The sequence below is a fragment of the Hyperolius riggenbachi genome, chromosome 11 (assembly GCF_040937935.1).
Source record: "Hyperolius riggenbachi isolate aHypRig1 chromosome 11, aHypRig1.pri, whole genome shotgun sequence".
Taxonomy (NCBI): domain Eukaryota; kingdom Metazoa; phylum Chordata; class Amphibia; order Anura; family Hyperoliidae; genus Hyperolius; species Hyperolius riggenbachi.
In genome coordinates, this window is record NC_090656.1 from 121,072,077 (window position 1) to 121,098,546 (window position 26,470).

General features: G+C 44.0%; 1 protein-coding gene across 1 annotated transcript in view; it reads right to left on the minus strand.

Annotated features, from left to right (window-relative positions):
• The window catches only part of LOC137537870 (mucin-2-like), a 327,684-nt gene that overhangs the window by 60,429 nt on the left and 240,785 nt on the right, over positions 1-26,470 (minus strand). Inside the window, exons 4-5 of the mRNA XM_068259818.1 lie at positions 9,444-9,702; positions 6,796-6,910 (exon numbers count right to left, since the gene is read on the minus strand). Coding sequence (XP_068115919.1) covers positions 6,796-6,910; positions 9,444-9,702 — 374 coding nt within the window. The remainder of the gene's footprint in view (positions 1-6,795; positions 6,911-9,443; positions 9,703-26,470) is intronic.

The following is a 26,470-nucleotide window of genomic DNA, read 5'->3' on the forward strand; positions in this document are numbered from 1 at the left end:
ACCTAACAGAATACCTTGGGTGTCTTTTTTTCTAACATGGGGTCACTTGTGGGGTTCCTTTACCGCCCTGGCATTTTACAGGTCCAAAACCGTGAGTAGTCTGGAAACCAAATGTCTCAAAATGACTGTTCGGGGGTATAAGCATCTGCAAATTTTGATGACAGGTGGTCTATGAGGGGGCGGGTGGCCTTTTAGATGACAGGTTGTATTGGGCCTGATCTGATGGATAGGAGTGCATACGGGGGTGACAGGAGGTGATTGATGGGTGTCTCAGGGGGTGGTTAGAGGGGAAAATAGATGCAATCAATGCACTGGGGAGGTGATCGGAAGGGGGTCTGAGGGGGATCTGAGGGTTTGGCCGAGTGATCAGGAGCCCACACGGGGCAAATTAGGGCCTGATCTGATGGGTAGGTGTGCTAGGGGGTGACAGGAGGTGATTGATGGGTGTCTCAAGGTGTGATTAGAGGGGGGAATAGATTCAAGCAATGCACTGGCGAGGTAATCAGGGCTGGGGTCTGAGGGCGTTCTGAGGGTGTGGGTGGGTGATTGAGTGCCCTAGGGGCAGATAGGGGTCTAATCTGATAGGCAGCAGTGACAGGGGGTGATTGATGGGTAATTAGTGGGTGTTTAGGGTAGAGAACAGATGTAAACACTGCACTTGGGAGGTGATCGGATGTCGGATCTGCGGGCGATCTATTGGTGTGGGTGGGTGATAAGATTGCCCGCAAGGGGCAGGTTAGGGGCTGATTGATGGGTGGCAGTGACAGGGGGTGATTGATGGGTGGCAGTGACAGGGGGTGATTGAAGGGTGATTGACAGGTGATCAGTGGGTTATTACATGGAAGAACAGATGTAAATATTGCACTGGCGAATTGATAAGGTGGGGTCTGAGGGCAATCTGAGCGTGTAGGCGGGTGATTGGGTGCCCGCAAGGGGCAGATTAGGGTCTGAGCTGATGGGTAACAGTGACAGGTGGTGATAGGTGGTGATAGGGGGTGATTGATGGGTAATTAGTGGGTGTTTATAGTAGAGAACAGATGTAAACACTGCACTTGGGAGATGATCTGACGTCGGATCTGCGGGCGATCTATTGGTGTGGGTGGGTGATCAGATTGCCCGCAAGGGGCAGGTTAGGGGCTGATTGATGGGTGGCAGTGACAGGGGGTGATTGATGGGTGGCAGTGACAGGGGGTGATTGATAGGTGATTGACAGGTGATCAGTGGGTTATTACAGGGAAGAACAGATGTAAATATTGCACTGGCGAATTGATAAGGGGGGGTCTGAGGGCAATCTGAGCATGTAGGCGGGTGATTGGGTGCCCGCAAGGGGCAGATTAGGGTCTGATCTGATGGGTAACAGTGACAGGTGGTGATAGGGGGTGATTGATGGGTACTTAGTGGGATTTTAGGGTAGAGAACAGATGTAAACACTGCACTTGGGAGGTGATCTGACGTCGGATCTGCGGGCGATCTATTGGTGTGGGTGGGTGATCAGATTGCCCGCAAGGGGCAGGTTAGGGGCTGATTGATGGGTGGCAGTGACAGGGGGTGATTGATGGGTGATTGACAGGTGATTAATAGGTAATTGACAGGTGATCAGGGGGATAGATGCATACAGTACACAGGGGGGGGGGGTCTGGGGAGAATCTGAGGGGTGGGGGGTGATCAGGAGGGAGCAGGGGGCAGTTTAGGGAATAAAAAAAAAATAGCGTTGACAGATGGTGACAGGGAGTGATTGATGGGTGATTAGAGGGGTGATTGGGTGCAAACAGTGGTCTGGGGGGTGGGCAGGGGGGGGGGTCTGAGGGGTACTGTGGGCGATCAGGGGGCAGGGGGAAATCAGTGTGCTTGGGTGCAGACTAGGGTGGCTGCAGCCTGCCCTGGTGGTCTCTCGGACACTGGGACCACCAGGGCAGGAGGCAGCCTGTATAATACACTTTGTATACATTACAAAGTGTATTATACACTTTGTATGCGGCAATCCGGATGCTAGTAACCCGCCGGCGCTTCCGAACGGCCGGCGGGTTACAGCGCGAGGTGGGCGGAGCCAGTCCCCGGTGGCCGATCGCGTCACGAATGACGCGATGGCACCGCCCATGCCCCTACAAGTACCGCCGCCTCTGTGCATGCGGCGGTCCTTGCGGGGTCCACTTCCCGGCCATCTCTGCGCGTTGGGCGGTCGGGAAGTGGTTAATAACCCTTTAAATAGTTTGCATACAATTGATGTTAAGCTTACAGGTCTATAATTTCCTGGATCTGATTTTTTGCCCTTCTTAAATAATGGGAAAACATGGGCTGTACGCCAATCCACTGGGACTCTGCCAGTTGAGTCACAAAATATAAGATAAAGGGGTTTATCTATAACTGAACTTAATTCCCTTAGGACCAGAGGATGCATGCCATCCGGGCCTGGTGCCTTGTCTATTTTTAATTTATTTAGTCTTGCCTTCACTTCTTCCTTTGTTAAGTATTTAATATTACAATTGGAAGATTGAGACTCTTCTGCATCTGTAATTTGCAACAGTGGTGTTTCCCTTGTGAAGACGGAAGCAAAGAAAGCATTTAATAACTCTGTCTTACCTTGGTCATCCACCATTGAGTCCCCACCCTCATCCTTTAGGAGTCCAATACAGTCAACCTTTCTGTTTTTTTAGAGCTTATGCACTTGAAAAACTTATTTTGGGTTAGATTTCGTATCCCTAGCGATTTGATTTTCAGCTTCAATCTTTGCCAGCCTAATTTCTTTTTTACAACTTTTATTGCACTCCTTATAATTTCTTAATGCAGCATCGGTCATCTCCTGTTTCAGGACCTTATAGGCATTCTTTTTTACCCTTCATTTTATCTCTAACCTCTCTATTCATCCATAGAGGCCTTTTTTATTCCTAGACGTTTTGTTTCTATATGGGATATACCAACTACAAAATTAATTGAGAATAAGTTTAAAAGCTTGCCATTTCCCTTCAGTGTTCTCCCATTGTAGTACATTATCCCAGTTCCCCAAACTTAATGCCTGCCTGAGTTGATTGAACTTTGCGTTTCTAAAATTCATAGTTTTAGTAGTCCCGCTGCCCCGCGGCCTATCAGTCACCAGATCAAATGTTATGTTGTGATCACTATTTCCCTAATGTTCTTGAACCTGCACATTTGATACATTATCTGGTCTATTTGAAATGATCAAATCCAGTAATGTATTTCCCCTAGTTGGTTCCATTACCATTTGAGTCAGGTAACTGTCCTGTAGTGATGCCATAAATCTGCTGCTTTTACAAGAATGGGTAGCCTCAATACTCCAGTCAATGTCTGGAAAGTTGAAGTCACCCATAACTATGACCTCATTTTTACTTGCAGCTTTTTCAATCTGCTGTAGTAATTGCAGTTCTGCAGCTTCATGAATATGTGGTGGCCTGTAGCATACCCCAATAAGCAATTGGCAACCTTTATTTCCACCATGAATATTTACCCCAACCGACGCCACATCTTTGCAATCTTCATCCATCTCATCGTTTAGGGCAGCTGTAAAACAGTTCTTAACCCTTTCCACTCTATGCGGGACATACGGAAAAACCCAACGCGCTCGTATGTCCCGCAATGCGGGACATCCCTGCAGTGGCGGTTTGCAGCGCATCGGGACCGCCGCAAACCGCTGATCACTGTGCGCCGGTTTATGGGCATGTAATACTCTAAATGCCAACACTGGTAGTGCCCCCCAGCCCCATACCCGATTTTCCCCATCAGCGCTAGAAGGAAGTGACATTTAGAGTTAAATGTCACTTCCGTTTCTTTCCTGTTTTTTTTTTTTAAATAAAAAGTGGTTGCTGATTCATTTTTGCAGATTCCATTCCACAAAAAAAATGAAAAATAATTGCAGATTAAAAAAATTTTTCTTGCAGACTGCCTGCAAAGTTGTAGAAAGAATGAATGGCATCCAATGGGATGGACTGGGGGAGGGTGTAAATAGTAGCCAGTATTTTATTGCTAATCTGCCCAATCGAAATACCAACGATTGCATTGTGTGTAGGGACAGTAAGACACCGGGTGGCAGTCATAAAACCACCCATTATTGCGAAACTTGATCACGCAGGCCAGGATTACGCCCAGGAAACTGTTTTTCGATTTACCATACCTTGGCTTTCTCCTCTGCTACCAGCCAATAAAAGATGCCAAACTGTCCAAATAAGGTATCAAATTAAACGTTATAATGTGTTCTTTAAAATAAGATATACCATGTTACGGTGTTATGTTCCATGTTAAAATGGGAGAGAGAGTAAGAGGGAGAGCGCATTTCTTTAAAAAAAAAACTCAGAGCAGAAACGACTCCCTTTAGGAAAGAACTCCAAGTGGAAAGGGTTAACAAAAAGATAAACCCCTCCACCTTTTTCCCTGTTTTATCCTTCCTAGACACATTGTATCCCTCTAAAGTCACTATCCAGTTATGGCTTTCATCCATCCATGTCTCGGTTATTACTAGTTAGTAGCTAATATGAAAGTAAAAATGTTATAGTATATATTTAATAGGGATATGGGGCTACAGTGTCTCACATCTAAGGTGTCCCTTTTGGATTTTGGTATCACAGCGACTGCTGACTGTAGAAACTCAGGTGCAGGGGTCTTACCAGTTAAATGGAGTTAAAATGCCTAACTAGGTACAGGGTCAGGGTTGAGCAAAGTTTTCTATAATAGACTTCTTATTCAGTAATTGATGTCTAACCAGTAATTGGGAGATGAAGGGTAGATGTCTTACCTGGATGAAGGTGGTTGGTAACAAGAGGCTGAAGGAAGCAGTCAATGTGGGGTAATCCAGACTGTTTAGGTGCGTACAGAGACTGATGGTAATCTGCAAATTCTTGGTAGAGTTTAAGGTGGGTCCACACTTGGTCCGTGTTTGGAAAACCTTGTTCAGTGTCTGGGATACCCTTAACTTTGTAGCTAACCAGGAGTTTGGTTTATTATATTGGTCATATATTTTAAACCTAGTCCAGCATATAGCCTTTTTTTTTTTTTTTATAGCTCTAGCCAAAAGTAGAACACTGATCTGTGTAAGCACCCCCTCAATTTGCTGATGCAAGTAGCAAGAGGGAGACCAAGCATGAGTCGACTTTAAGCCAGCAATTTTGTGCTCTAGACTGAGCAGCATGCTGGGTCGCCTTTTTTTTTATAAATTGACCTCTAATGGTGGGCTTATGAGCCAATCAAAGGATGTCAGGTTTGATACCAGGTGTATCATTGACCTGAAAATATTGCAAGAGCTTCTCCTCAATATATGCCATATCATATACAGCCAGCCTGTCAGCTTTATTCATAGTTCATGATTGCTGTGACAAGTGTTCTCCTACAAGTAGCATATGGGCCACATACACTGTGTCCTATCATATAAAGCCAGCCTGTCAACATTACTTATTATCAGAGATTACTGCGGCAAGTGTTCCCCTACAAGTAACATACAGGCCGCTTAGACCATCATATCGTATACAGCCAGCCTACCAGCGTTAGTCATCTTTAATTATTGCTGTGACAAGTGTTCTCCTACAAGCTGTAGATGGGCTGCATACACGGTGTCCTCTCATATACAGCTAGCCTATCAGCTTTATTTTGACATTAGTGTTTACTGTGACAAGTGTTCTCCTATGAGTTGCATATGGACCGCATAGAATGTGTCTTATCATATACAGTCAGCCCATCAGCATTATTCATTGTTAATAATTGCGGTGACAAGTCTCCTCTAACTAGTGTCATACAGGCTATATACACTGTGTCTTACCAAATACAACAAAGCCTGCCAATGTTCTTCATCGTTAATGATTACTGTGACAAGTGTTCTCCTACAAGTCGCATACAGGTCAGTTTTATCCATCATTAGTGATTGCTGTGAGAACTATTCCTCCACAAGTTTATCTAAGACCTAGTATACTGTTACTCAGGCTATAGAGAGTTTATTAGTATTATCACTGTTAAATGTTATAGTGCTAGCTGCTTATCTATATAACAAATGTTTAAGTAACTTAGTTATTAATGTTTTAAGAGTCTAAGGTCCCTTTTACACTTCATCAGTTGCTCTCAGTTAAAAATGAACAAAAACTGATTTTTAAGTAATGCCTAACTAATTAATTAATTAACATGGTAGCAGCCGCGCTAGTGAAGTATTGCGGTCGTGATACTTCACAGCAGCAGCACCCGGCATTTAAAGAAGAGCATGTTGCTATGAAAGCAACGCGCATAACTAAGGAAGGCATGCTATGCAGCTATAGCAGTACAGCTTCACGAATCAAGGCAAAAGTGTCATATCTTCAGTGTTATCCCATGTAAAGATATCCCATATACCGGTAATAATCTGCCTGTGTCCCTGCATCCTCCTTTGTCCCTGTGTCCGTGTGTTTAGGCCAGTGCACGTGTGGCATGTGGGCAGACTTTAGACAGCACAGGAAGACCGATGCAGTTGGTGGGCGTGTGCGCGTGCGTTGCGGCATGCGTGCGCTTTGTGGCCATTGTGTTATGCAGGCGTGTATGCATGGCGGGCGCGTACGCCTAGCGGCCGTGTGCATGCAAACTGACCGTGCGGGCGGTGTTGGTGGAGGCAACAGGGGTTTGTGAGGGGTATAGCGGGCAAGGCCAAGCGCCCGTTATTGTAACAAAGTGTGTGTGTGTGTGTGTGTGTGTGTGTGTGTGTGTACACAAACAAAACATTTTAGAAACAAATTTCCACTTCCTTGCTAGTTTTAGCACTATTATTATTTTTAATATTTCTGCATTTCTGCTGTCTTTCAGCTTGCTTTGTATCTTTTCAGTTATACTTACGTGAATAGAGTTACCATCTTCCCAAGTTAAGTCTAACATTAACTTAACGCTGATTTTCAGGGTAGTATTGGTTTTATCAATGCGGATACCATTATCATTATACGGTAGTATGACTCTGTCAAAATAATATGGTTGTCAATACTGTATAAAAGACACAACGTTTTTAATAAACAGGATATTTGCACACCAGCCACAGCCAGTATTTATAAACATAGTCAGTTACATTTGTGCAACTGAAACTGGTCATAACTTGATAAAATACAGGATTTGAGCTTTGTTTTAGCGATAACTGCATGTCAAAGCAGTCACTAAATCCAGAGATAAAGCATGCCATAATGCATTCACGGTTCAGCAGGTAGGAGATCATCTAGCATTCTAGGTCAAAAGTGAATTTGCCTGGATTTATTACACTGAAATGCTTGCACACTATGGGCTCGATTCACAAAGCGGTGCTAGCCCAGTTAGAGACTTTAGGCATGAAAACCATTGCACCACGCTGGTGAAAAGCCAGTTTAGGCGTGATAAGTTTATGCGTGATAAGTTTAGATCGCGCGCAAAGTCCCGCAGGCAGAGCAGCGCCATTAAACTCTATGCGAAGTGCACCAGACTTTGCTAGCGCAAAACTTTTGATCAGCTGTGCGGTGCTCACCCAGTTGGTGCTTAAACTTATCATGCCTTAACTTATCACACCTTAACTTATCACGCCTAAACTGAGTTTAGGCGTGATAAAGGGCTTTTCACCAGCGTGCTAACTGTTAGCACCGCTTTGTGAATCAGGCCCTATATGTTCCCCAATGTGCAGAGGCTGCCGGAGCGACCAGGCTACATTCGTGTGAGATAATACAGCATGCCAGATCTAGTCACCATATTGGGGCAACTATACACACTACATTCTCACCTGAGGTGGTCTTTAGCAGCTGCTTCAGCCGAGTTAATCTAACATTTTTATGAACCTTTAAACTATGACAACAAATGTAAAGTGTACCTGAGATGAGTGAAAAAAAGTTATACATACCTGGGGCTTATCCAGCCCCCTCCACGCCGATGGCTCCCTTGCCCTCCTTGATCCTCCGATAGCCTGCACGGTAAATACGCCTGTCGGAGTGAGTGAACACTTGCACACTCCGGCCGCGACGGCAATGGTAGCACAATGGGAGTGCACATGCTCTAACCACTGCAACTACCGGGCAGTGGTAGTTGAAAAATTGAGGCGGCCCAGGAGGAAAGCTAGGGAGCCACTGGCCTGAAGGGGGCTGGAGGAAGCCCCAGGCATGTATCATTTTTTTTGCCCATTTCAGGTTTTCTTTAAGCCTCATACACATGTGAGGAATGCCAGCGAAGGAACGGTACTCTATGCCTTAGAGGACACTGTGGGACTGACACTGTACAGACGTGTTGCTAGCCTCTAGGCTAGCAATGTATTCTGTTGCTATGTGAAGGTTGGCCAGTAGAGTGGCACGCAAGTTGCATCACACGGCGGGTGAGTGGCTTAAAGGGGCCACGCCATGGGTGACAGGGCTGAGCATGCTCTTTGCCTACTGCCTGGTGTGTCTTTTGCTAAAAACTGCACTGCTGAAAGGGTTAATATTCAGCAACAGACAGTTTAATATGCAACAGACAGTTTCTCTGCAGCCGTGACCCAATCGGACTACAGTGTCCCTCCCTGATAAGGAATTACATCCATGAACAATTTCCTGGCAGAGAACTTGGCTTCTGAGAAAAAGGGGTAGATAAAAATGTCCAATAGTTCATATACTTTAGCTCTGATAGACCATGGCCTCAATTTACTAAGCTTAACTCCTGTCTTTAATAACTCTTCAGATCTCTTTTACAGTTATCACAATTATATCACCATGGTGATAACTGTAAAACAGCTCTGAAGAGTTATTAAAGACAGGAGTTAAGCTTAGTGAATTGAGGCCTTTGTCATTAAGCGGAGACAAAACAATAAATCAACTTTTTGAAGTTTTAAAACATAACATAAAACTGTGGGATATCTAAAAGTATTTTATAGGAGAAAAAGGTAGCTACAATTGCTTATCTAATCAGTTTATTTTCACTTACAAGCTCACCTTAAAGGTAGCCATACATCTAGAGATGATGGGCAGATTTGACCAAGAGACAAATATCTCTCTGATTGAATCTGATTAGAGAGAGATCTGTCAGCTATCCACACACTGCAGGCCGATTCCAGATGGATTTCAGCATGTAATTTCTCGGGAATTGGCCAAGTTAACAACCTCGCCACTGCCGCCCATAGTATATAAATGTGCCCCCACACATCTATACACTATGGGGGGCAGCGCTAAGGGTTTCATCACGTTCATTGCTTGGTCCGATATCGCTCACCGTTACAGCCATGCACCTGACCCTGAAGGCCCGACATCTTGCAGCATGTCTGACTGATACATGCGACCAATTTTGACCCAAAATTGGTCACATTGTGACTAATTTCGACACAAAATTGGTCACATTGTAAATCTGGAATGTTCTTGGCAGCACTAATTTTCATCCTAGTCAATAATAATTAATAATAATTATCTAGTTGGATGGTCCATTTGCTCCCAAGATAAGAGATATATAGCCACCTTAATTCTTCCCCCCCCCCCCCCTCCTTTCATCATGTAAAATATAAAAATGCTATTTACCGTTTTCCATCAATAGTAGGTACATGGTCATTGACTTCTATAAGCACCTCATTTAGCTTTAAAGACATATGAGAGATGGAAGGTAGTTTATTAACCCATTCTTGCTGTATCTGAATGTTGAAATCTTCAAAATGTTTTCCACATTGTGTGGCAAAAAGATAGTTGCATATGCCTGGAAATCGATAGATTGCGCCATCAAACGTCTTATAATGAAAGTTCCCCCAGGTGCTACAGAGCGAATTGTGTTGAGTTTGTGTAACTGGAAAATAAGAGATAAATTGGTAACTATTATATAATATGTTAAAAAGAAACTAGTAATGAGAAGAACATGGAGGCTGCCATCTGTATACCTTCAAATCAACTGGCTATCAAATCAATCTTTAACGTCAGTAGTGTTTGAGTTGTGCACATGAAGCAGGCAGGCAGGCAATTAAGGCAGATTTTAGGACATCAAATATGCACACTAAAAGCCCAAGATTCAGTAACTAGTAGGGGCAGAGAGGACCAGCATGACAGCCAGACACACAATGTTTTTTGAAAGGTAATAAAGATGGCATCTTCCATGTCCATTTTGAAAATATGTTTTATAATGTACACTTTTTTAGAAATCCTAAATTTGGGGCAACTGTATTATAGTCTGTAAGGAAACCCAACAAGTAACCTATTTTTAGGAAACTTCTGGTATTTCCGTGTTCAAAGACTTTGCCTAATTCAAGCAATCATGAAGACCTGATCTACTGACGGCAAGGCTTAGATGAAAATTAAAGAGGAATGTTCAAGCTTGAGGCTCTGTATAATACATCCCATGACATGAGGTAAAAATAATTAAATGACTAAGCTACTGTTACAATTCAAAATGGTTGTAGGAGAAAAGTAACCCACCAACAGCAATGCTAAACTAAAGAAGTGGGATTATGTGTTGGAACTTACCTGTTATAATCAGATGGACTTCACAGATGCAATCCAATCAACAGGCATCAAATGTGAGCTATGTTTAAACACTCTCTGGCAAATCTGAAGCCACTATCCAATATTTTCATAAATAACCACAAAACACTGGTAGGCTTTGGCTGATCACAATAGCTATCCTCTTAAATTCTTAACTTTAAATTATTACTTGTTGGAATGCCAACTTCACATTTCACAGAATTTGATTCAAAATAATTGACTGTTAACTCAGGTTATGCTGTTATTATGATCCGACTAGCTGTTCCTGAAGGATATAGGAACCAGATGAACTGACAACAAACCAGGAACCAGAAAGAAACAAATGAAAAAAAAAGGGGTCAATAATGTGGTACTTATAACACCAGGTAATTAGAGCAGAAGACAGGTTCTCACAAAATTGGTTGCAATAGATTGCAACCACCAATAAAGGCTTACGGGGAGAAATCAGTCCCAGCTCTGGCTCGGATACCTGAGCTTTGGGAGCTGAGAGGCCATACTCCTGGTTGCAATTAGTTTCATAAAGGTAAAATAGGAAAGCAGCAACCTCCAAACAGAAGTGAGATAGTAAACAACTAGTGGGAAGAGGCTGCCCAAAATTGATAAAATAGCTAAAAACTATTTTAAACAATGAGATATATTATTGGCTTACCTTTCTTGAATAAACACCAGTTGTTTTATTGATTATTTTTTACTTTTATTGCACAAAAAGGATCCAGCAAAAGGACTGGCGTTTCTTAAAGACAGGTAAGTCAACAATACATTTTTTTTATTTATTTTTTTAGCAATTTTGGGGGCCTCCACCCACTAGTTGTTCCTGTAAGAGATTCTTATTTGAGACTCCAGCTTGGATTTCTGGATTTCTGTCTCGCTGTTTAATTGTTTTACATCCTATTGATCTTTTTTCCTTGCCATCAAATTTAACAGAATTGGAGAGATTTTGTATGAAAGAGTGATCAAAATCAATCTGGCGTATAAGACTGCTTTTTAACCCAGGAAAATCTTCTCAAAAGTCGGGTGTTGTCTTATAGGGCGAGTGCTGAAACTTTCAAGTTGGACTAGGGAATCTGAGGTTGCCACATACAGTGGGAGGAGCTCAAAAACATCATCGACCGCGTCCCCGCCATATGCAGCAACCGTATTAAAGCAGCAAGGGCGGTGCTGTACAAGTATGGTAGAAGAAAACCCACTCACCAGGATTCCTGGAAAGAAGTGACTTAATTCGGTCCCGATGATGAGGTGAGGGGGCACCTAACTAGGAATGTCAAAGTAAAGGGTGGAGCAAGCTGCAGGCATCCGGGATGGCCGGGGTATGGAAAAAAAGAGATAGAGCAGCTCTTTGCCTAGAAAAACACGCCACTTTCACCCGTCTGGCCCGCCCTTTTATCCTATTACCGTACCTCCTTCTCTGCCTCTCAGGTCTCTCTCCTGAGGACTGCAGTGAAGTGGCGCAAGCGCGCATGTGTGAGATCTGAGAGGCATAGAAGGAGGTAATAGTATACAAGGGCGGGCCAGGCTGGTGCACTACCACTCTGATAGTCTTGGAGACAGGGATAGATGACCAATCCAAGCAGGCTTTGTATATAACAACCAGCTAATCGCTGCTAAGGTACATCGCTTGCCGTGATTGGCTGGTTGTTGTATACTGGGTATGACATACAGTACAGCTCCAGTATCTGTACCTGTTTATAAAGTATAGCACCTATAGTACAGTATACAAATGCCCAAGAGTCAAGAGGGGTAGTCTTATAGGGAGAGTATATCCTAAAATGTATATCTTAACTGGAAAAGTTGGGAGTCATCTTATACGCCCAGTCATCTTATACACTGGAATATACTGTACCTCCATCCAAAATCCAGATACTCATCAAAGGCTATATAGGGGTATACTGCATTTTATTTTATTTTAATCCAATACATTTAATTTCTCTGCAGAAATCCTGTTGTGATTCGGCATGACCTATATTAACCACTTGAGGACCGTAGGCTTTACCCCCCTTAAGGACCAGACCCTTTTTTTCCATTCAGACCACTGCAGCTTTCACGGTTTATTGCTCGCTCATACAACCTACCACCTAAATGAATTTTGGCTCCTTTTCTTGTCACTAACAAAGCTTTCTTTTGGTGCTATTTGATTGCTGCTGCGATTTTTACTTTTTATTATATTCATCAAAAAAGACATGGATTTTGGCAAAAAAAATACTTTTTTAACTTTCTGTGCTGACATTTTTCAAATAAAGTAAAATTTCTGTATACATGCAGCACGAAAAATGTGGACAAACATGTTTTTGATAAAAAAAAACCCATTCAGCCTATATTTATTGGTTTGGGTAAAAGTTATAGCGTTTACAAACTATGGTGCAAAAAGTGAATTTTCCCATTTTCAAGCATCTCTGACTTTTCTGACCACCTGTCATGTTTCATGAGGGGCTAGAATTCCAGGATAGTATAAATACCCCCCAAATGACCCCATTTTGGAAAGAAGACATTCCAAGTTATTCACTCAGAGGCATTGTGAGTTCATAGAAGATATTATTTTTTGTCACAAGTTAGCAGAAAATGACAGTTTGTGACAAGAAAAAAAAAAAAAGTTTCCATTTCTGCTAACTTGTGACAAAAAAATAAAATCTGCCACGGACTCACCATGCCCCTCTCTGAATACCTTGAAGTGTCTACTTTCCAAAATGGGGTCATTTGTGGTGTGTGTTTACTGTCCTCGCATTTTGGGGGGTGCTAATTTGTAAGCACCCCTGTAAAGCCTAAAGGTGCTCATTGGACTTTGGGCCCCTTAGCGCAGTTAGGCTGCAAAAAAGTGCCACACATGTGGTATTGCCGTACTCAGGAGAAGTAGTATAATGTGTTTTGGGGTGTATTTTTACACATACCCATGCTGGGTGGGAGAAATATCTCTGTAAATGACAATTTTTTTACACACAATTGTCCATTTACAGAGAGATTTCTCCCACTCAGCATGGGTATGTGTAAAAATACACCCCAAAACACATTATACTACTATTCCTGAGTACGGCGATACCACATGTGTGGCACTTTTTTGCACCCTAACTGCGCTAAGGGGCCCAAAGTCCAATGAGTACCTTTAGGATTTCACAGGTCATTTTTGTTTCAAGACTCCTCCTCACGGTTTAGGGCCCCTAAAATGCCAGGGCAGTATAGGAGCCCCACTAATGACCCCATTTTAGAAAGAAGACACCCCAAGGTATTCCGTTAGGAGTATGGTGAGTTCATAGAAGATTTTATTTTTTGTCACAAGTTAGCGGAAATTGATTTTAATTGTTTTTTTTTCACAAAGTGTCATTTTCCGCTAATTTGTGACAAAAAAATAAAATCTTGTATGAACTCACCATACTCCTAATGGAATACCTTTGGGTGTCTTCTTTCTAGAATGGGGTCATTTGTGGGGTTCCTATACTGCCCTGGCATTTTAGGGGCCCTAAACCGTGAGGAGTAGTTTTGAAACCAAATGTCGCAAAATGACCTGTGAAATCCTAAAGGTACTCATTGGACTTTGGGCCCCTTAGCGCAGTTAGGGTGTAAAAAAGTGCCACACATGTGGTACTGCCGTACTCAGGAGAAGTAGTATAATGTGTTTTGTGGTGTAATTTTACACATACCCATGCTGGGTGGGAGAAATATCTCTGTAAATGACAATTGTTTGATTTTTTTTACACACAATTGTCCATTTACAGAGAGTTTTCTCCCACCCAGCATGGGTATGTGTAAAAATACACCCCAAAACACATTATACTACTTCTCCTGAGTACGGCGATACCACATGTGACACTTTTTTGCAGCCTAGGTGCGCTAAGGGGCCCAACGTCCTATTCACAGGTCATTTTGAGGCATTTGTTTTCTAGACTACTCCTCACGGTTTAGGGCCCCTAAAATGCCAGGGCAGTATAGGAACCCCACAAGTGACCCCATTTTAGAAAGAAGACACCCCAAGGTATTCCGTTAGATGTATGGCGAGTTCATAGAAGTTTTTATTTTTTGTCACAAGTTAGTGAAAAATGACAATCAATTCCCGCTAACTTTTGACAAAAAATAAAATCTTCTATGAACTCGTCATACACCTAACAGAATACCTTGGGGTGTCTTTTTTTCTAAAATGGGGTCACTTGTGGGGTTCCTATACTGCCCTGGCATTTTACGGGCCCAAAACCGTGAGTAGTCTGGAAACCAAATGTCTCAAAATGACTGTTCAGGGGTATAAGCATCTGCAAATTTTGACGACAGGTGGTCTATGAGGGGGCGAATTTTGTGGAACCGGTCATAAGCAGGGTGGCCTTTTAGATGACAGGTTGTATTGGGCCTGATCTGATGGATAGGAGTGCTAGGGGGGGTGACAGGAGGTGATTGATGGGTGTCTCAGGGGGTAGTTAGAGGGGAAAATAGATGCAATCAATGCACTGGGGAGGTGATCGGAAGTGGGTCTGAGGGCGTTCTGAGGGCGTGGGCGGGTGATTGAGTGCCCTAGGGGCAGATAGGGGTCTAATCTGATGGGTAGCAGTGACAGGGGGTGATTGATGGGTAATTAGTGGGTGTTTAGGGTAGAGAACAGATGTAAACAATGCACTTGGGAGGTGATCTGTCGCCGGATCTGCGGGCGATCTATTGGTGTGGGTGGGTGATCAGATTGCCCGCAAGGGGCAGGTTAGGGGCTGATTGATGGGTGGCAGTGACAGGGGGTGATTGATGAGTGATTGACAGGTGGGGGGTGATCAGGAGGGAGCAGGGGGCAGTTTAGGGAATAAAAAAAAAATAGTGTCGACAGATAGTGACAGGGAGTGATTGATGGGTGATTAGGGGGGTGATTGGGTGCAAACAGGGGTCTGGGGGGTGGGCAGGGGGGGGGGGGGTCTGAGGGGTGCTGTGGGCGATCAGGGGGCAGGGGGGGGAAATCAGTGTGCTTGGGTGCAGACTAGGGTGGCTGCAGCCTGCCCTGGTGATCCCTCAGACACTGGGACCACCAAGGCAGGAGGCAGCCTGTATAATAGGCTTTGTATACATTACAAAGCCTATTATAAGCATGGATCGGCGGAGATTTGTATTCCTCCGCCCGCCGGCACTGCTAATTGGCCGGCGAGCTGGAGGCTAAATCCCCGGCCATCGATCCCTGGCGGAGGATCGTGTCACGGATGACGCGATCGCTCCACCCATGCCCGTACAAGGACCGCCGCCTCTGTGCATGCGGCGGTCCTTGCGTGATCTACTTTCCCTGTGCAGTGGGCGGTCGGCAAGTAGTTAAAAGGAAGTTGCTACTTTGAAAGCTAAGCCAATGATACTCAAAAAAACTAAAAAACTTAAGAGGGGTTAACAAACTTTTGTATAGGATTGTAGTTATGAATTCTTAGAGAATCATGTGAGGAGATATGCCTCCTGCCTGACTAAAACCTCATATTTATACAAGGTAGACTGTTTATGGCTGATCCCTTTGGGGGCCAAATTCTTGGTGGATGTTTTGCTCTGCTTATCTGTTTCAATGCAGAAGTGAGGAAAGACTATTTCTAAGCCACAATGGAACTGTTTCTGGTGGGAGGCATAAGGAAACGTACAATGCATTCACGGTTACATTTTAAAGATTCTTGAGTTCCAGATCTTTAAACAAGTTTGTGGGACACCTATACACACACGTAATTCTCAGTCAAAGCAGCCATGTTCTAGTTCCATCTAGTGTGTGAATCCATCTTTACTCTAGTAACTGAAGACAGATTTTTGATAATGGGATATTCATAGAACTGTTGGGTCTAATTTGAAAAAAAAAATAGTCTAGGTTTATTTGACACTCCATTTATGCCTTTTCCTGCCCTGTTACCATGGACCTGCAAGCGACAGCTTTTTAAGAAAATAAGCTTTTTTTTTTTTTTCAACAAAGATTTTTATTGTTTTATCTTAATCTACAGTACAAGTGCTATAACAACATTGATGTCATGAAGTATTTTCAATATTAGTAGGTTCAAACATAGAAACATAATTTTCAGCAATACTGAAATATAACTGTACATTATATTATCAAGAATAACGGTATCCTAGCCGTCCATTAACAAGGCCTCTGCTGCTGGACTGGCTACAAACCTATCAGGGTAACATGTATGGCCCAGTGCACACCGAGCGGTTTTTGGAGCGATCCGCCGGCCGCATCCGCCTGGAAAAATGCTTGGCTAATGTATTGCAATGGGATGGTGCACACCGGCGGTTTGAGGTTTTTGCCAAGCCACAAACGCGCCTCCTGCTGCTCGTTTGCGGTTTGCTAAAAAACCTCAAACCGCCGGTGTGCACCACACATTGAAATACAATAGTCAAGCGTTTTCACTGGCTGATGCGGCTGGTGGATCGCATACAAAATCCGCTTGGTGTGCACCCGGCCAAATATCTGCTCTCTGCTCCCAAAACCGCTAGCGTTTTGACGATCTGCTAGCGGTTTTGGTGTGCACTGGGCCTATATGACCATCCGGTATAAGGTCATATCTTATTTCTAAGTGGAAGATTAAAGTACACAGTCTTCATCTAGCATGGTAGAATTAGACCTGTCTCATAATATCACTATAAGGAAATAAACATCAATGTAGGTAGGAATCGAGTAAAACTGGCCCAATTGAGCCCAATAACTTAACATCTAAATGGCAATGAAAAGTTTTAACATGTATAGGTTAATATTACACTTTATTGAACAATGCCTTCCAGCTATTCGGGAGTATAGTATAGGATCTATTCGTAGATTGTCCATTTTTTAAGTTACGTTCCATAATCATATTTTGGGTTACCAGGGCTATAAGGTGATCTAAACTAAGGGTCTCCTGTGAATTCCAGTTAGAAGTGATGATATGGTGAGCAGCTATAAGGATATGTAAAATGATCTGTCGGTGAGCAATATGAATCTTCTCAATGTCAATCAATAAAATAGCTAGTTGTGGAGAGAGCGTAAAGGATGGGTCATAATGCTTCCGACTTATTGTTTAAATCTCTGACCAAAATTGGGATACTAATGGGCATTCCCAGAGCATGTGAATCGGGGTACATGTCTTTGTATCACACTTCCAGCATATATCTGATCCGAGAAAGAACGATTTTCGTGGGGAACCCCCACTTGCAGGATTTGTTAGCTGCACAAAGTGCCGTTGTGATAGGTTGCAGCTCTTTGCGTTGTTGTAGAGTATGCTGTGACAGATCTGCAAAGATGTGTATCTTAGTAAATGGGTCAGGCAAGGTGCCCTTCTTCCTCAAGGTAAACAGTAGATTGTCTTTAACATGGTAGCATAAAACTCTCACAGTAACATCTTGTGGTATACGATTAGCAAGATCTGGAGGTTTGGGAAGACGGCGAGCCCTACAATAATAAGTTCAGTTTCAGAGGCATCTGGTAAAGCTGCTTTGGCTAATTTTTGTATATAAGGCTTCAAATCACGGAGCAGAACGGATTCTGGAATACCTCTCAGTTTAAGATTATTTTAGCATGATCTGTCTTCTAAGTCGGCAGCTTTAGTCTTGAGCCATTTGATATCTTTTTTCTATGAGTGGGAAACATCTTCCACAGTATTGTGTTCTCTCACTAAATCAATGTAATAGTATCAAAGAAGAAGTCCGTACACAGACTTGCAGGAACAATCAGCAATTCATTTCTTGTTCCATCACATACATGTGCAATACGAGTCTAGCCAGCAAGGCTTGATTCCTGGAAACCTTTGCTTGATGCCTCGACCAATCTTGTCTGTTATTGGAAACCCCTTGCTTGCCGCCTGGACTGACCTCTGCTAGTTACTGGACATCCCTTGATTGCCGCCTGGACCGAACTTTGACTGTTACCAGATATTGCTTGCATGCAACTTGAACTGGACGATAAGTATAAGCCTACATTCCTTATCAGTCAACTAACAGTGTGCATATAGTCCCGCATAAACTTTGTCACATATCATCTGGAACTTCTGCTATCTGTTGCATAACTTTGCATGCAGACTAAAAGGAACAGTGTCATAACTTGCATCAACTATTCCCTGTTGCTTAATACTGCATGCAAGTCTGCTTGAACAATTTTTTAACGCAGATCAATCATCATTACTGTTGAATAAGTTTGCATGAAGACTTGTCATACCTGGATTACTTATTACCTAAACTTTGCATGTGATACTGCTGAACTGTTGAACTGTGTTACTAGCCTCATTAGTGGCTCCTGGTGGTATATCTGCCTTCTACATCAGCTTGTATGCCTTGCTTGCTTAAGTCCTAATTAGGGCTAGCTAGTGGTGTGCCAGGCTGGGACAGCTAGGTGAAGAGCGAGACCTCTAGCCTGGGACATACAAAATGACTTTGAGAGTTATACCACCAAGCCTTACAGTTCTTTTGCATTTCTATTGAAATACCTTAGGTCATTGTAAGATGAGGTTATGGTATTATGCGTACAGTATGATTACTTTTTAAGAATTCGGCTGTTATGTTTGTATTCTGACTTAATAAACGTGTTTAAAAAAAAACCAAAAAAAAAAACATTTAACTCCACTCCCAAAGCCTTATTAATCCTTTGTCCCCAGATGTGTGCTCCCTCTGCATTAAAGGGTGAAAAGGTAATTTCTGCCCTTATACCCAAGAAGCCACAGTCAGAACATTACAAGTTTAAATTTTCTTCAAAGTACTTTTATTGGTCCATTTATATATAGCAAAAGGATTGTTGAGCAGTAACCTCAAAATCTGAGTTTCCTGTCATTGGCGTATTTGAATTTTAAATAAGGAAGGAGGAGGAGAGGGGTGAGATGGCACCCTAAATGAAAAAAAAACAGATACAAAGGAGCCCAAATGGTGCAGTTCACACTATAGATGAAATAAGAAATAGAAAGGGAGGTTGCATAGGGGCAACCAACCACTGCAGGCAGGTGGAGATCAATAAACCCGCACCTTTCAAGGAAAAAAGGGTCCTAGGGACCCATAGACTGGATCCAAGGGTATCCCCTACCCTGAGATGGGGGTATTAAGTGCACAAACGGGATGAAAATGTGGCCAAAGGGTAATAACATGAATTAAAATCTATAAAATAAAGAAAGTTTTAGGTGGCTTACCTCAATGAAGACAAATCAAGTTCCCCGCTATGTTCAGAGCCAGGAATAGAACGCTCTATTCCTGGCTCTGAACATAGCGGGGAACTTGATTTGGCCTGAGAACATGGGTGGGGACCCACAAAATGCGCTGCCTGTGCTATTAAAGATTATTCATTCATATATAAATTTGTCTTCATTGAGGTAAGCCACCTAAAACCTTATTTATTTTATAGATTTTAATTCATTTTATTATCTTTTGGGCACCTTTTCATCCTGTTTCTGCTTTGAATTTTAAATGTACTACCCACTGAATTCCTGGAAGGAAATTGAAATGTACTACAGATGAGATTTCCAGCTCTATATGATTACAGACATGCTGTCCTGTCTTCTATAAAGGTTTAAAAAAAATTAAAATAAATAAAAAGTAAGGAGTACAGAAAAAAAACAATAAGAATTTCAAATATAATGTATGCCTATCGTTTACTTAAAGTGTACCAGAGACTATTTAAAATAAAAGTTTCATACATACCTGGGGATGGCGGAGAGATACCTAGAGAGCACACTTCTCTTGCGCAGACTGACCGAAGTTATGGGGCCCAGTACCGGTGATACAGAAGACTGAGGGCAGCGGCGTGAGAGAGATAAGTGCGCATGGGGCTGGAGAAAGCCCCAGGTATGTATAAAACTTTTATTTTAAATAGTCTCTGGTTTCCTTTAATACTTTGTTTTAACAGAGAGACAAAAGTTCTATATTTTTTTCCTGTTTACCTTAAAGTAAAGATCTTTGGTTCTTTTTTGTAAGGCCTGGAAGATTCCCTGCCTTTGGTTCAGTCCCTATGCCCAAATCTCCACCGCAGTCTTGACCCCATGTGACGTGCCCCCAACTCAGCCTCGAGAGATACTACCAGAACCCACTAGGCAAAGACAAGCAATACAGGGTAATGTCAGTAAGAAGTGTGGGATGCACTATGGAGGAGACAGCTCAGATGAAAGCAGGAGTAATTAGACAAAAGACAGGAAGGAAGTAGAGCGGGAAAAAAAGGGTGCAGGAGCCCCTCGGAAAAAACGGCGTTGCCATAGGCTCCTATTATAAAAACCACAAATAGTGGCAAATAAAGGACATATTGGGTACACGGTGGCCGCTGCTATCGTGTGCCAGAATTTACCTTCCTTTGCAACAAATCACAGCGTTTGCAATGGCCACGATATGCAGCAATAAAGGTACATTTTGGCACATCGGCGCTGGGGTTTGCAGGAATGCAAAGAATTGCAATGCCACTATTTCGCAATGCCACTATTTTCATTTCCGCAATGTAATGAAGCTATTCCGCAATGCTGCTATTTGCATTTCCATACGCATTTCCGTAATACATCACTATTCCACAATGCCGCTATTACCATTTCTGCAAGCCCCGATGCGATTATCTCAAATCATTACCACTAATCAGGCGCCTCCAGGCTTTGGGATAGACGAAGATGGAAAGCTTTAGGGGGGGCTTAGGTGCCACCAGTGGGGGTTAGGAATCACCATGGGGGTTCTTAGGTTTAGGCACCATCAGGGGGAATCTTAGGGTTAGGTACCATCAGGGGGGTCTTGGGGTTAAAGAGATTTTAAACTCTGACAAAATATTCAATAAAAGTACGGTATGTTTTCCTACTTTATTAGAAGAAGCATCTGTCAATCGCGATAGCAGCAAAGGCAACATCCACACAGCAAGGTTCAGGACTGTGGGGAGCCTCCAACTCATCCTCTATTTGATGCAGACTCTCCCTCCAGAATAGGTGTTACAGTGGCCACATTTGCTGTGGGTTGAGGGCACTTTCATGGTTACTATATGACCTCTGGGCAGATGGGCCCCTCAGCTATGGAGTCATTACAGGGGAAGGGGATGTGAATGGGTAGTGGGTCCCTTCAAAGTTGTTGTTTTTTTCTGGTGAAGGGGGGGGGGGGGGTGGAGAGCATGGGGAAATGGTGATGCCACTGGCACCAATGCTGGCTACTTCTGAAAGACATTAAAAACAGCTTTCACTGCACTGCAGCAAAAAGTGAAATGTTATACATATTTGCTTTTAGAGTGCTAGTTTGTTGTAAAATATAATTCTGCTTTAGATAGAATAGAATTGCATCAGCAAAAACATGGAGTCCCTCCAGATAGACACTCACTATTTAAGTATATCAAGTGGAAGTGGAATAAATTGAATATATCCAAGCTGGGGAGGAAAATTCCCTTAAAAAGACACTGAAGTCTCAAAAAAAATGGCTTTTTATTTAAAGAGACACTGAAGCGAGAATACATCTCGCTGCAGTGCTTATATTCAGCAGGGGCATGTGTGCCCCTGCTAAAACGCCGCTATCCCGCGGCTAAATGGGGGTCCCTTACCCCCCAAATCCCCCCCCCCCTGCAAAATCTACGACCAACTTGCTCGTAGATTTTGCTGCTGTTGAGGCAGGGCTAACGGCTGCAGCCCTGCCTCTCAGCGCCGTCTATCAGCGGCACTTCGCCGCCTCTCCCCCGCCCCTCTCAGCGAAGGAAGACTGAGAGAGGCGGGGGAGAGGCGGAGATACGCGCTGACAGACGCGCGTGAGGCAGGGCTGCGGCCATTAGCCCTGCCTCAATGCGGAAGAGATTCCTCCGCTGCACGGAGGGGATTTTGGAGATAAGGGACCCCCGTTTAGCCGCGGGATAGCGGCGTTTTAGCAGGGGCACACATGCCCCTGCTGAATATAAGCACTGAAGCGAGATTTATTCTCGCTTCAGTGTCTCTTTAACAAATATGTTTAATACTTTAGCCCTAACTAAAGTGGCGCATTCCCGCCACTGTAAACTATTTAAATCCCCCCAAACTCGCCCTCCCTCTCCCCTGCAAAATCCACAACTTTCTAGGTCGTGGATTTTGCTGCCCTCTAGTCTTCCGTGTGAGGCAGAGCTATGAGCTGTAGCCCTGCCTCACACGCATCTGTCAGCGGCGGATCTCCGCCTCTCCCCCACCCCTCTCAGGGAAGGAAGACTGAGAGGGGCGGGGGAGAGGCTGCGATCCGGGCTGTCAGACGCGTGTGAGGCAGGGCTGTGGCTTATAGCCCTGCCTCACACGGAAGCGCTGCCCGGATTGCCCCCCTGGGGAGTTAGGGGGTATTTATATAGCGTACAGCGGCGGAATTGCGGCTTTTTAGTTAGGGCTAAAGTATTAAACACATTTGTTAATAAAAATACTGTCCACCGCTAGGACAGAAACGGCGGGAATCGACAGGAACGATCAATTTTGGTCGGAAATCCATTGTTTGGTCAACGTTTGTGCAACGATTTCACAGCAGATTCGATCACAGTGATCGGATCTGCTGTATATCGGCGGGAAAATCGTTAGGTGTATGGGCCCCTTTAGTCTGTATTCCATATCAAGGTTGAGACGCGTTTGGTATAAAATAGCAGTTACCGTGGGAGGTATGAGTTCTTTCCAGTTAGAGACTATGGCTTGCCTAGTAGCGCAAAGTATATGTGTGACATAAAGTCTATGATCGTGTGGAATATTTGATAAATCAATATGGAGACGTGCTAATAGGGGAGAGGGATTCAACGTCCGACCGATAGTATTGGAGATTTCTACAAAGATGTGCGACCAAACTGTTGCAATTTTGGGGCATTGCCATAGAATGTGGTAGAGGGAGCCTGTTTCTCCACATTTTCTCCAGCAATATTTTGAAGTGTCTTTGCTAAACTTGGAAATTTTTACAGGTGTATAGTACCAATTTAAAAATATTTTGTGGAGTGTTTCCCAATGGGTAGTACACTTGGAGAGTTTGGATAGATAATGAGTTGCTTTATGTCATTGTTCACTTGTTATGTTGGAGCTCATTTCTGAGGCCCAATACTTGATGTGTTTAAGTAGTCCTTCTTGGTAGTGGTGTGTTAGATGACTGTAACAGATTGAGATCCCTTTTTTTGGATAAAAGGTCTTTTTCAAAAAGGGATATGTCAGTAGTAGCAAAATTACCTCGGCAGCTGAGAGCGGCGCGACCTCCGCTCTCGCGTCTGACGTCACGGCGAATGCTGCCGCCGCCTCCTCGGCATCGCTTCCCACCAGGTCAGGTCTCTCCAGGGCGCATCTCAGCAGAAGGGCGCACGCACGCACACAGTCAGAGACAGGACATTTATGCGCTTGTAATGATTTGCTCAGCTGCCTGTGCAGGCAGGCAGCTTTTTGACCATTGTTTAGGTTTTTATGCTGCAGGACTCTGGAAAGGAGAGCTTCTGTCAGTTTTGCAGCTTGTGCTTGCTGAGGAATTTGCATACGTTGTCATGCAAATTGCCTGGCCACATTCATTAGAGGCGTGTACTATAAGTACTATGTGTTTCCCACAATGCTTGGCTGGTCATAAGGATTCCTTCCTGTGAAACACTCCTGGAGGAGTGTCAGCCTTACTCTTTATTTGAAGATCAGCTTAGAGCAATTCCTGAAACTGCGCTAGGCAGGTGTCTCTAGTGCAGTTAGGATTGCTCATCTGTTTTGTTTGTTCTGTTGCGATTGTCCTGTCCCAGCGGTGATCGACAGGAAATCGTTCTGATCTCTGTTCTTGGAGTATATATACACTCCAAGAACAGAGATCAGAACGATTTCCTGTCGATCACCGCTGGGACAGGACAATCACAACAGAACAAACAAAACAGATAAGCAATCCTAACTGCAATAGAGACACCTGCCTAGCGCAGTTTCAGGAATTACTCTAAGCTGATCTTCAAATAAAGAGTAAGGCTGACACTCCTCCAGGAGTGTTTCACAGGAAGGAATCCTTATGACCAGCCAAGCATTGTGGGAAACACATAGTACTTATAGTACACGCCTCCAATGAATGTGGCCAGGCAATTTGCATGACAACGTATGCAAATTCCTCAGCAAGCACAAGCTGCAAAACTGACAGAAGCTCTCCTTTCCAGAGTCCTGCAGCATGCAAACATAAACAATGGTCAAAAAGCTGCCTGCCTGCACAGGCAGCTGAGCAAATTATTACAGCGCTGAGAAGAAAGGTCAGCTGACCGGCCGGTCAGCTGACGCCTGGGAACTGACCTCTGCCGCCTGATTGGTTGAGAGGTGTGGGCGGAACTGCGGGGATTACCCTTGCATTTAAGTCCCGGGCTGTCAGTTCAACATTGTCTGCTGTTGCTGAAACTTTGCGGTTAAGCTCTCAGACCTTAGATAGTTCCGGTGTGCTTTGATCCGGGAGGAAAACGGGGATTTCACACAAGATAGGAATTGTTTGATAGCTATAATTATAATCATGGCCGGATTTGTGGAAAGGCCCCCAAGGCCGGTTCCTAGGGCGCCTGATTGCAAAAGGGCGACTGTAGGTTAAGAGCCATACACACCATTCCGCCTTGATAGTGATCTATAGGTGGGCTTGATCCATCTGCAGCCGCCCGCTTCGCCGTGCACACTGTAGCCTGTGCGTACGTGCAGGCAGGCAGTGCAGCGGGCAGCTAAACAGGAGCTGGCCAATAGCGGAACAGAGAGGGAGCTGTTAGGACCAGCAGGCAGCGGCCGCACGCTCAATTCAGCCTAGCCTGCTGTAACAGCTTGTTTACAGCTCCGCCCTTCTGTGCAAACGTCTCCCGATCAGAAAGTTTCTGAAGCCACCTGAGCGGCTAGCACGAGCAGTAAAGAAAGGAATCCCTGTGAGTGCTGGTCTGCTGCTGATCCTCAGCCTTCCCCTCTCCACAAGGCACACAGTGATAGCCTGTACAAATCTGCAGCCTCCGTAAGCTGTGCTGCAGATCTCTCCCGTCTCTAGTGTGCTTTTTAGCAAACAGCAGCCTGTCTTTATCAGCCAAGATTTTGATGGGGTCAGAGGTCTGGTGGTAGCTGCTTTGACAATCTTATGGGGCTGACACTGATCGAGGCAGCATGGGGGAAGGAAAGACCTCAGCTGTTGGCAAGATAAAGAGACACACTCACTCTCACACACACTCACACTCTCTCTCACACACACACTCACTCTCTCTCTCTCTCTTACAAACTCACACTCTCTCTCTTACAGACACACTCACACTCTCTCTTACACACACTCACACTCTCTCTCTTACAGACACACTCACAATCTCTCTTACACACACTTACACTCTCTCTCTCTTACACACACACGCTCTCTCTTACACACACACTCTCTCTCTCTCTCTCCATCTCACACACACTCACTCACACACTCTCTCTAACACACACACCTTCTCTCTCACTCACTCTCTCACACACACACTCACTCTCACACACACTCACTCACTCTCACACACACTCACTCACTCTCACACACACTCACTCACTCTCACTGTCTCACACCTCTCCCCCCACCCTCTCAAAGAAATCATGGAGCAAATAAAAATACATTATTTATAGATACCTCATTAGTGGGATACCACTGGATAGTACTGAGATTTCCCGCATCTTTTTACGCCCCACCATTACAGCACACAATCCCTTTCTGGACGAATTAGCTTCGTTGGTGTGTAAGTGCGATCCTGCCCAAGCATTTTCCATAGTGAACATACACTATTAAGGACCATGCATGCTTGGTAAACGTGCTTTCATCCTATTGGGCATGCAGGAACCTTACTTGTGCATGCCCAATATGGACACCCTCGTCCACGGCAACACTTATTTGTCAATCATAACATTTTACCAATGGGAATTTTAATTTCTAATTCACTTTTTGGAGAATACGTTCTCCCACAGTATAACAGAATGCCCCTGAGAAGCTGTGGAAGTAACATTCTAATGTGGGCAGAATGGTGACTGAGTGGTTACCACTCTCACCTTGCAGCACCAGGTTCATAGCTCAAATACAAGCCAGGGCACTATTTGCATGGGGTTTGTACATTCTCCCCTTGTCTGGGTGGGTTTCCTCTGGGCATTCTGGTTTCCCCTCACATTCCAAAAGCATACAGATAACTTGTTTTCCCCTTAAAAAATTGGCCCTAGACTACAATTGTGTGCTCCTCTGTGGAAAATGTGCTATATAAATACTAAATTGTAATAATGCTTTCCGCAGGAGCA